This window comes from Tenrec ecaudatus, chromosome 3 (assembly GCF_050624435.1).
Source record: "Tenrec ecaudatus isolate mTenEca1 chromosome 3, mTenEca1.hap1, whole genome shotgun sequence".
NCBI lineage: Eukaryota > Metazoa > Chordata > Mammalia > Afrosoricida > Tenrecidae > Tenrec > Tenrec ecaudatus.
The window spans coordinates 153587889-153600673 of NC_134532.1; the positions used below are offsets into that span (position 1 = coordinate 153587889).

Consider the following 12785-nt stretch of genomic DNA (forward strand, 5'->3'; position numbering starts at 1 on the left):
ATATCATGCTTGGTAAAGAGGATAGGCTAAAATGAAGAGTCTCAATCTCAAGATAGATGACACAGTGGCTGCAAAAATAGGTTGAAACAGTCATGAAGATGGTGCAGCGATTTGTTCCACCGTACAGCACGTCACTGAGTAAGCAATGGTTTGACAGCACAGAACAATAACTTTCTTCAAATATAAAACACCGCTTTCCTAAAAATCCAAACTCATGGCCATTTAATTAATTCCACCTCACAGCAACCCTAAAGGACAGGAGACTGTCTCTGTGTTTCTGAGAATTATTAAAAGCTTTATGGGGTCCCACAGCCTCAAATTTCTCCCAAGGAGTGGCTGGTGTGCTTGAGCCACTGGCTTTGTGGTTAGCATACTAATGCTAACCCACTATGTTGCCAGAGCTTCTGAACTTAAAAAAAAAAAAAAAAAAGTTGTGGTTAGCAGCTGAGTGCTTTAACCACTGCACCCAGCTAAAACTATATATAACTCAACTTCAGACCCTCAGGTTTCCTAACATCAAGTGGAATGCAAATATTTGCTAAGCACAGATAGTACGTTAATCATATTGTTTTATTTAAGATTGTTGTAATGGATTTTTATATTTATATGATGAAATTATTCTGTTACTACTCCAGATCTACATTTTCCCTAAAATTAACTGCTGTCTCCACTCAAATGAGTGCAGTTTTTTCCATTAGCGCACATTTATAGCACTGAAAAATTAGAAAACTAGAAAATTAAAACTTTAACCTCTTTGGTTAAGAGGGATAACTTGACCCAAATTAGCTAAAGCACGAGTTAAATACTGACATTTTTATTTTCTTTGTCCTCAGGTCAATCCACGAAATGGAGATTCCCTGTGTAAGGTAAGCCAAGCCAAGCTATATACCAGTTTTAGGAGCTGGTTTTAAAAGTAGGCCAGCAGGCCTTTCTACTGAGGCATGGCTGGGGGACTTGGAAATGCCCAACCTTTTGTTTTATTTGTATGAAATCACTTTATTGGGGGCTCTTACAACAATCCATACATCAATTGTATCAAGCACATTTGTACATATGTTGCCATCATCATTTCCAAAACATTTTTCTATTTGAGCCCTTGGTATTATCTCCTCTTTTCACCCTCCGTCCCCCACCCTCGTGAACTCTTGATAATTTATAAATTATTTTTATTTTCATATCTTACACCATCCACTGTCTCACTTCACCCACGTTTTTATAGTTCATCCCCCGGTTGGGGGAATATACGTCGATCACTGCTATCGGTTCCCCCTTGTCCTCCCACTTCATGGTATTGCTACTTCCATTATTGTTCCTGAGGGGTTCATCTGTCCTGGATTCCATTTGTCAAGAGCTCTTATCTGTGCCAATGTACATGCTCTGGTCTGGTTGAATTTGTAAAGTAGAACTGGGGTCATAAGAGTATGGAGGGGAGGCAGCATTAAAGACCTAGAAGAACATTGTGTGTTCCATGGGTGCTATACTGCACCCTGTCTGACTCGTCCCGTCCCTGTGACCCTTCTGTGAGGAGATGCCCATTTGTCTATAGATGGGTTTTGGGTCTCCATTCTTAGCCCCTTAGTTCACATTGAAATGGTTGTTTGGTCTTGCCTAACCATTTAGTAGAAGGTTTTGGTTAGTAGTTGAGAATATTAATCATTTGTATCATCTAGCGACTCCAATTAGTCTTACTGGGTTCAGAGTCACCAGACAGCCTGCCCTCATGTTAAAAACAAAGGAAAGCCCAAAATGAAGAGACATTCTACAGCATAAAAAATGTCAATGCTGTGAGAGACCACGTAAGACTGAAGCATCCATATTCAGATGCGAGAGGGCCAAAGACACTTCAAGTGAATTAAAATGAAAACCAAAGATTTCCTTTTGCTTTAAAAAATGTAAGGATGTGAAAAATTAAGAGAGTATGTGCAGAATTGTGTATATGAGAGAGGAAAGATCAAGCAAATGTGGTAAAATATTTTCAAGGTAACAATCTAGACCAGTGGTTCTCAACCTTCCTAATGCCGGGACCCTTTAATATAGTTCCTCCTCATGTTGTGGTGACCCCCAACCATAAAATTATTTTTGTTACTACTTCATAAATGTAATTTTGCTACTGTTACGAATCGGGTGACCCCTGTGAAAGGGTTGTTCAACGCCCCCAAAGGGTCACGACCCACAAGTTCAGAACCATTGATCTAGATGATTGGTATAAAGAAATTCTTGGATAATCATTACAAATTTAATGTAAGCCTGAAATTGAGTTAAATTTATTTTTTAAAGTTTTAAATGTACAAATTATGGAAGATAAAGAAAGGCGTGGGCACTCATCCAAAATCACTATGAAGTTTATGTCATTCAGTCCTAAAAAAAATAGTTCTTTTATAACCAAGGCCCCAAGATGATTAAAACATTCAATAAATCTGCTTAAATGGCCATAATACAACAATTACATATATTGCTGAATCCTCCATCACACCCTTCTTTCAAACACTACACATATTAAAAAATAGTCGCACGTTTTTTTAATCATTAAATGAACAAAATTTTAATATCTCCAAAGAAAGTAACAGAAAACAGAGTTGTAAGAAATAGAACAAGATAAGAACACATGAACTCTCTACAGGAAAACAATTTTCTCTTGAAAGATGTACTCTTAAAGCCAATGTAAGGGGACCGATCCCTCAAATCTTCTTTTTTCCCAAATGGCATAATTTCAGAATCTGTAAGATTCACTTAATGGGTCACAAATTCAAACTCTGTTTACTACCAATGAAATTTAAGATTGGGTACAAACTCAATAATCCTTCTCATTGAATAAGGAAGAGAATGTAGCAGATGCGATCAACTGTATACTAGTATCCACTATATCCTTTTGTTACTATCCTGCATATACCGATGATCTTCTTGTTTAAATTATAGAGAAGTTTACTTTAATGTTCATAATGAAACTTGTATGAAAACGATAGGACACTAAAAATATACACAATTAAAATTCCTTGTTAAGTATGATAATCTGGTATGGATCCTGGTACAGTGTAGTGAAGTAAAATTTCTTTTTTGAAGTAAAATTTCTTAATATAGTTTTTCTCACCTGTCTTTGTAACTCCTACCAAATGATTAGGTGGGTGGATGCAATAGAGGGTGTGTGTGAACACTAACAGAATGGATTGGTCAGTTTTAGTTGGCACTTCCCTGGCCATAAGAATGAGCCATCTCAGAAACAAGGAATCCCAAGGACCGTGAAGGAAGAACCACCACCAACGGGGCACATTTGAGATCTCTGTCTAAAGCAGTGGAGGCCGACACTGGAAGCACTAGAGGATGTGACACAGAGACAATAGGGCAGAGCAAAGGAGTCAGGTCAAGATCACAGGTAGAAGAAAGGAAACCATGAAACAGAACAGAGGAGTAATGCCAAGACTATGAGACAGACAGCAGGCTGGTTTCCTGGCTCATAGAGGCTGAGGCCAAGGGACCACATGGCTGAGAAGCTGAGACCAGAAAGGGAGACTTAAATATTCTCCATTACCAAGTTTGAAGACATTATGCTAAGTAAAATAAGTTAATCACAAAAGGACAAATATTGTAGGATATCACTTATATACAAGGACATGAAAGTATAAATGTATACAGAGAGAGGTTTATAAGTAGTTACAGGGGTCAGGAGGAGAAGGAAAGAGAGACCAAGTTTCTGTTAATGGTGATGGGCATTTTACACCGATTAAGAGTAACGGTGTTCACAAGTTGTACAACTGCAAAAAGTTGAGTTGGCAAATGCTTTGTGAGGTTGGGATGTAGTTAATTGCTTACTATGGCCCTTCTATCCATGTGTTTGTAACTCCTACTAAATGACTGGAGGAGACCCTGCACACAGCGTGCGGAACACTTACAGAGGGAACCAACTGGTCAGCTTCATCATTACTCTGGGTATGAGAGAACCACTTTAGAAGCAGGAACGCAAGCCTGTGAGACCATCAAGAAAGAAAAGCCACCAAAAGAGGGCATGCAAGAGCCTTGTCTAAAGTGGCAAAGGTAGCACAGTCAGTTGAGACCAGAGATCACAGCTCTTAGACCCTAAGGCAGATCAGAGTTGCTATGCTGAGACTCAGGTACAGCAAGGGGATTTCCCGCCCACAGAATTAGTACACATGATTGACTGCCTTGTGGCAAGAGATTGGCTTGCACAGTGAGGTGCCCATTAAGCATTTACATATGTGGAAGGAGCACTTGCTGAAGCAGACCAGAGGTCGAAGGACCAACTGGGTGCAAGGCCAAGGACCAGAGAGACATGCCCACCAGCATGGCTGAGAAGAGGCACTGTGGGCATCTCCTTCTCCCTGAAGTAACCAGAGGGGTTACAGAGTAATGAGATGTAGCCTCCATACCTTTTTCTATATAGAACTCCTGAAAGGACTTAAACAGTAAGGTTTTATATTTATTCTTCTTCATTTGATAGTCACAATTTCCTTTAATATTTAAAAGAATCAAGTATCAAATATCAATCAAAGAATATTACTCTGATACTAATAATACAACCAGTGATATTTTAATTGGAAACATCAGAAATCTAACAAAATTATTATCTTAAATCAGGAGATCATTATTTTCTAATAAATCTACCTTTCAAGATGTACTTAAAATGCTGTATTAAGTAGATAAGGCCTGGTGGTGCCATGGAGTTGAGGTAAGCATTGGACTACAAAACACAAAGTTGGCCGTGCAAACCCGCCGGCTGCTCCTCAGGAGAAATATAAGGATATCTGCTCCAGAGGCTCCACACAGGGTAATGATGAGTCACAATTATGGATCAGTTGTGGAGTATGTTAAATGCAGGGACTACCATTTCCCAAAGGATATTTGCTTACTTTACCTCTGGAAAAAGGAACTTCTGGAACTACATGACACACAAAGACTCCACTTGAAGTAGAAAGGTGGACTCAAGGGGGAACAATGCTAGACACATATAAAATTAGATAAAGCACAGTGAATCTCAATTATACCGATTTTTGATGGAAATAATGTCTCATCATCCAACTGGTCCTGAACCCAAGTCATCAAGTAATCAATATACTTTGGTGCAGAGCACTTAATAGGCTTCTTGATGTTTGTCCCATCTGCCCAGTGATACTCATACCTGCAATGGAGAGACACAAATTACACAGATTAGTACTCATCTACATGATATATATTTTTCTATTGCACTTTTATATGTATATGAGGGTTTAAACAGACATATTTTTTAAGTAATGTTCTCTTCCAATAGAGATGCATTTTGAAATGCCAATGGGTTATTTTAAATTTATCATGATCCAGACTAAGCAGACACCCGCATATTCAGAGTTTTGATTTTTGGTGTTTCAATGCTCTCCTCACATGTCTTAATTTTCGTACTTAGCTTTCTACCATGTAACATTTAGAATCATAAAGTACCACAAAAGTTCCTTTTGGTACGATGATGATCATAATTGAACTTTATGATTGTTTTAGGGTTTTTTCCCCCCTTGAAAAATATTTAACTTGGGGCTTTAAATGTTAAGTATACAGAAGAGGAAGATTCAAAGTAAGATGAATGAAGAGAGTGGCTCAAGATTTAAGCGCATTAACCAAGAACTCACAAATCACCTATCAGCCTGTCAGGTGTGGTAAGTCACTTGCGTGTTGCTGTGATGCTAGAGACTGTGCTCCTGGCCAATGTCAAAGGCCAGCAGGGTCAATCAAAGTGTACGGGTTCCAGCAGAACTTACAGAACAAGGACAAACTAAGGAAAACGCTGATCACGTCTGAAAAATTCGTCACTTATGAATAATAGTGGAAGACAATCAAATATAGCAGCAAAAGATGAACCCCTCAGGTTTGAAGACACTAAAAATATGATTGGGAAAGAGTTGCCTTCTCAAAGTACAGTCAACATTAATGACATGGAAGAGCCAAGCTGTTGGGACCTTCATTAGCTGATAGGCCTGACTCCAAATGAGAATAGCTCAAATAACCATTAGTAAGTGAACATGAATATATGAATTATGAATGTCGGAAAGTTGGAAGTAGTTAAAAATAAAATGGTATGGATAAAGAACTGAAATTACCTAGTTTGGGGCACGTTGAATCAGATATATTTTACTACGCTGGGAATGACAAACTGAAGAGGAGTGGTTTTGCATTCATCTTCAAAAACATTTCAAGGTCTCTAATGAAGTACAACACTATCTAGCGGTAATGGGGTAATATCTGTTTATACATCTACAAGGAAATCCGGCTACTAAACTGCACAAATTTAAACAACTACTAGAGTCAGTGATGAAGAATGTGAAGAATTCTACTACCTTCTTCAATCAGATTAATCAACTATGCAATCATGATGTTGTTGGAAAATGCCATTGAGTCGGCTCCAACTCATAGTGACCTTATATACAACAGAATGAAACACGACCTGCTCCATAATAATCACAATTATTCTGTATGACCATAGTTGCAGCCACTCAGTCAATCCATCTCGAGGGACTTCCACTATTTCGCTGTTCCTGTACTATACCAAGCATGATGTCCTTCTCCAGGGACTGGTCTCTTCAGATAACATGACTAAAGTACTTGTGTGTTAGTTAAATAATCTGGTGGCAACTTGTTAAATGGGTTATAGGGGTGGAGTCTAGCTTCTCAATCATGTCGAAGCTTGATGGCCTGATTTGGAGGCTTGACAGAGAAAAATAACTCACTGAAGGCTAAACGCATGGTCTCCCTGTGAGACATTCCTGTTGACAAGACACATGGAGCTGTGCTAGAGCCCTGTAGGTGGAGGAGCCACGTGGAGACCCCTGCCAACACCGAGATGCTTCCACTGCTACTGGATCCACAAGAATTTCCACCCACTGACCTGTCATCTTCTTGTATTTGGAGTCACTACATGGGTTGATTGAGTCTGAAGAGGAGTTGATAGATTAATATTAGACATATGGGTTAATATTAGACTTATGGACTTGATCTGAACTGGGCTGTGATGTTTTCTCAATATAAAACTACTCTTTGATATATAAAGCTCTCTCTTACACATGTGAGTGTCTCTGGATTTGTTTCCCTAGTCTACCTAGACTAACACAACTTGAGACACAGAAGTCTCGTCATTCTTGCCTCAAAGGAACATTCTGGCTGTACTTCTTCCAAGGCAGATTTGTTTGTTCTGCTAGTCCATGGCACCTTTAATAGTCTTCACCAGCATCATAATTCAAAAGCATAGATTCTTTCTTGGTCTTCTTTCCCAAGTACATGAGGCAACCGAAAATACCATGGTGTTTAAAAAAAAAAAAGGCATGGGTGAGGCATACCTTGTTCTCAAAGTAACATCCTTGCTTTTCAACCTTAAAGAAGTCTAATGTAGTAGAGATTATCTCTTGACTGATGCTTCCATGGGAACTGATTGTGGATACAAGTGAGCCAAAACCCTTAACAACTTCAAACTTTTCCAAATTTATCAAGATGTTACCTATTGGTTCAGTTGTGAAAATTTTGGTGTTCTTTACACTGGATTGTAATCCATATTGAAGGCAGCAATCCTTGATCATCAGCAAGTGTTTAAAGCCCTCCTCACTTTCAGCAAACAAAAATTGTCATCTGCATATCTCAGGTTGTGAATAAACCTTCCTCCAACTCTGAGGTCACATTCTTCTCCATATGATCCGGCTTATTTTATTATTTGCTCAGTACACAGACTGAATACATATGGTGAGAGGATACCACTTGGATTCACACTTCTCCTGATTTTGCACTATGCAGTATTCCCTTGTTCTGTTTACACAATTGCCTTTTGATCCATGTACAAGTTTCACACGAGCAAAATGAAGTGTTTTGGAATTCCCACTCTTCTCAAGGCTACCCATAATTTGCCTTGATCCACAGAGTTCAATGTCTTCACAGTCAATATAAAGAAGTAAACAACTTTCTGGTTATTCTCTGATTTCAGCCAAGATGTATCAATAATGAAACACAAAACAATATAATGATATCCACCCCTCTTCTCAATCCGGCCTGAGCCTCTCTGGCAGTCCTCGCCAAACCGCTGCTAAAACTGCTGCTCAAGGATGCGCAACAAAATTTTGCTTGTATGGGATGTTAATGATAGTACTCTTGATAAGCCTGTCAGGGTGCAGTATAGCACCAATGAAACACACAACTTTCCTCTAGTTCTTTGGTGCTTTCTTCACCCCACTATCATGACCTCAATTCTACCTTAAAAATCAGATTAGACCAGAGCATACACACTGCTGCAGGTTAAGAGCCGACAACACAGGGAACCCAGGATAGATAAACCCCTCAGGGCCAACAAGAGAGTAAAGATACCAGGAGGATTAAGGGAGGGTAGGGGCAGAAAGGGGGAATCGATCACAAAGATCCTCCCTGGGGGACAGACAACCGAAAAGTGGGTGAAGGGAGGGAGACATCGGACAGTGTAAGACATGATAAAATAATAATAATTTATAAATTATCAAGTGTTCATGAAGGGGGAGGGGGGATGGGGAGGAAAGAGGGGAAAATGAGAAGCTGATACCAAGGACTTAAGTGGAGAGCAAATGTTTTGAGAATGATGAGGGCAACGAATGCACAAATGTGCTTTACACAATGGATGGATGTATGGATTGTGATGAGCTGTGTGAGCCCCAATAAAATGATTAAAAAAAAGAAAGACAAGCACAACTGAGTCAGAGAGAGAAGCTAAGTGGTAGAAGTAACTTTAGAGGAAACTGAAAAACTAAATGCCTGTTCAGTTTAGGTTTATATACTTTGATGTCTCTGCTGTATTCTTAATCCTTAAGAGTCAGATTCCATGTGTGTTATGAATGTGAGCTTGTAGGTGTGTGTGCTCATACATGTAGGTGACTCTTTAAATTAGAGTCATCATACTATCCTTATGAGTTCATTTATGATCTATCTTTATAATCTATTGTATTAGTAAATGAGAACATGAAAAATGCTTTTAATTTTTGTATTCCTTTTTACATAGTGTAATCTACTATGTAGGTGAATATTAAACAATTTTTTAACTAGCAGCTATTGTTAGATGTCATCGAGTTGGTTCCAACACACGGGGACACTATGCACAACAGAACGAAGCACTGCCTGGTTTGGTGCTGTTCTCACAATCAGTGTTGCAGCCACTGTGTCAATCCAGGTCCTTGGCCTTCTTCCTCTTATCGCGGACCTCCAATACCATCGATTCGTGATCACATGTTATTACATCTTGAAATGGTTGAATACTGACCAATTCTTCTTGGTATGGTAATCAATATACTTATAAAGAGAGGGTAATGAAGCAAATATGGTAAAATGTTAACAATTGGGACTCTGGGATTTTCTCCATACAAGTCTGGTAACTTTTCTGTACCCTTAAAAAAAAAATTTTTTTAATTTTCAAAGAAGTTGGCTCAAAAAGCTAGGAATTAATTCCAATGATATTCAAAATCATTTAAATCTTTTTTACAGTATCCAGGAAAGTGAAAAGCACATTGAGTATCTTTAATGATGACAGACTACCGTTCATTTTAATAAGACCTAATCCTTAGAAAAGAAAAACTTTAATTGGAGTCATTCTGAGGACTAAGATAGGCAATACTAACTAGGTAATACTACGAAATAATAAAAAGGAGCCCTGGTGGCGCTGTCAAGTTAAGCCTTGGACTGCTAACTTACAAGGTTAGTGGTTCAAACCCACCAGTGGCTCCATGGTAGAAAGTTCAGGTTAACTGGCCATGTAAAAGATTATACCCTCTGAAACATTATATGGGGTCACTACGAGTTGGAATCAACTCAAGGGCAATAGTAGTATGGATGAAGAAATAAATCTCTCTTCTTTTAGTTAGTGATCTGGTTGTGACATGACAACTTAAAAGTTACTCCAAAAAGTCTGATCAATGAAAGTATTGGTAGAATAAATGATAAACTATATAAGATGATTACTTAGTACTAGTAATGCTTGGGCAGTTTGTATTTTGTTCTGATACTCTTACATAAAAACATCCTTTTAAAAATATCTCTCTACATTATCCCTTATAAACATTAACTTATACGCTTATAATAAGGAAAATAATAGTGCTGCAATAAAAAGAGCACAGACATTAAAATCAAATAGGATTGGAATTCTACTCCAGTATTGCCTGTTTCTAATAGTAAGACGTTGGACAAATTAACCTTTCTATAGCTCAGTTTCTTTTCCTGTAAAATGAGAATTGCAAAAGATCTAATGTCTGTAAAGGTCTTGCACTTAACAAGGGCTAAATAAATGCTAGCTGTTTTTGTTATTATGAGTAACAGTAATAATAATAGCTAATGATGTTTAATATTTAGGAGCTCCAATGGATTTTTAAATGGGTTAAATAATGCAGCTATAAAAAGTATTTGTGTGTAACAAAGAAATATAATCATTATAAAGATAAAATGTTAAAAACAAAAAGAGCACATCTATTATGAGGAAATCAGAAAGACTTTACAGACTTCAAAAAGAAGGCAGAATCTGACCTGAACCCTGAAGTACAAATACGTTTTTAAGTATTAGCAGATGATGGGAGACGGAGAGGAGGAAAATGTGCAAATTTTAAGAGTATGAGGTAATGTATCCTCTGGATACACCAGAGGAGTTACATAAGCAAACAGAAAAAAGCCAAACTGAGGACAACACAGCCAAGGCCCTGAAGCTCGGTTAAGGAATTTGGCCTTGATGTATTCACCACTGGTAAATCACCAAAAGTTGCTGATAAAGAGATTTCATGGCTGGAAATGTTCTTATCTAAAACCCATGGCACAGTGAAAATGAGATTTAATCATTAACCATGTCTTACTTTGGGCCAGCTGACATCACTGGGCAACTCTCCTCTGTACAGAAATCTGTAATGGTTCCATAGAGCATATTAATCTGATTGAAGAAATCCACAGCTGCAAAGAAGATAGAAGTTATTAATAAAACAGAATGGCTAAAATAAAAACTAAGTTTTATTCAAGTATAATCTTTAGGTTATAGGAATCCTTTCCTCAAAGAGGAACAGTGATAAACACACTGAAGAGTCAGAATCGGAATCAGCAGCACCAATATAGACTACCTTGAACTGGCACTTCAGAAAAGAGACTTCCAGACTGTCAAAACACATGAAACACGCTCTACTTCATTAGCAATCGTGGAACTGTACATTAAAGTGATAGTGGAATGTCATTCAATAGTCACCCAAGTGGTTAAAATTTGCCTGAAGATTCAAATGGCCAAGACTCAAAATAAGGTAGACGCATAACATTATTAAGACTTAAAAGTTACAATAAATAAAAAAGGGTGGTCTTAGCAGACTGTTAGTCTAGGTAGACTAGAGAAACTAATTCATAGAGACTCATGTATATAAGAGAAGTTTTATATAAAGGGTAATTATTGTACATTAAGAAAGCATCCCAACCCAGTCCAGTTCAAGCCCGTAAATCCGCTACTAGCCCAAATGTCTGATACCAATCTACAAAGTCCTCTTCAGAATCACAAAACACATGCAATGACCCTGAATGCAGGATTACAGGCCAATGGGTAGAAAGTCTTTGGATCTAGTGGTATTGTAAGCATCTCAGCGCTAGAGCAGGGGTCTCCACATGGCTTCTTCAGTTCCCTGGGCACTGGGTCTATCAGCATAGTACCATGTGTCTTGTCAGTAGAGTTTCCAAGAAAATGAGGCAAGAGAATTTCTCCTGCCTCCAAGGAAGAAATACAGCAATTCCCAGAATTCTCAGAAGGCCATGCCCACAAAGAGGCTTCATTAGCTATGATCCGATTGACAGACTAGACCCCACCCGTTCACTCTTAATCCTCTCAAGTCCCAAATTGACACCAGATTATGTAACTACCACATAGATCAATGAAACACACTAAATTAGATGTAAGCAAAGATAAAACACTTGATTTATATAAGTTTTTCATCTCTATTTGTTTCTGGGAGCAAGACATCACTGTAGGACAATGGGCAAGTCTTCTCAATAGACAGCAGTGGTCAAGTGGTTATCTCTATTTCATAAAAAAAGCAAACACTTGACTTTACTCATACCATACACAAAAAATCTATTACATACTCTACAGCTACATGTGAAGTTATTTCTAATAAACAGCACAGAAAGACATTTTCATGATCTATGACATGAATATGCACAGTAGCATTTGCTTTAAGTTCAGGGTCCCAAAATGTTTTTGTTTTGTTTTGTTTTTAAGGGAAAGCAGCTCTAGACTTACTGTAGCAAAGGTTGCCCTACAAAAAATTCCTTGAGAAACCTAGCCTATCCACCTTACAGTCCTAACCTTGCCCCTTCAGACTTTTTATTTCTTAAACTCAAAGAGCATTTAAACGGAATATGACTTGGGTCCTTCACGAATATGTCTTGGGTCCTTAACTGCTGTTCTGACCTGTTAAAACTAAAGAGCACAGAATTCTAAGGGAGGGATAGAGAGATGGAAACACCACCTTCAGGAGACAGGTCTCCACCTCGGCACCGCCTCGCTGTCCCCCCCTGCCAAAAAAAAAAAGACCCATTGTTTTTGCTATCTAGAAAGACCAAAGCCAAGTGTGTATGATCTCAGCTACTCGTGAAGCCTTGATGAAAACCCCACATAAGAGAATATAGTCTATACACAGAGTGGATTACAACAGGAGTCAATCGAGCAGACCAGTATTGGGTGAACAGCAAAAGTATAAAAAAGCATTTTAAAAGTAGGCTCTTTGATCAACTGTGCTATATTCAAGGCATTTAAAATTCACTGCAACTATAACTCTTAAAAAGGAGAAGAA

General features: G+C 38.3%; 1 protein-coding gene across 2 annotated transcripts in view; it reads right to left on the minus strand.

Annotated features, from left to right (window-relative positions):
* Positions 1 to 12785, minus strand: part of MOB1B (MOB kinase activator 1B) — a 65554-nt gene that overhangs the window by 12829 nt on the left and 39940 nt on the right. For both annotated transcript variants that reach the window (XM_075544226.1, XM_075544225.1), the window contains exons 3-4: positions 10818 to 10911; positions 4998 to 5131 (exon numbers count right to left, since the gene is read on the minus strand). In XM_075544226.1, coding sequence (XP_075400341.1) covers positions 4998 to 5131; positions 10818 to 10911 — 228 coding nt within the window. The remainder of the gene's footprint in view (positions 1 to 4997; positions 5132 to 10817; positions 10912 to 12785) is intronic.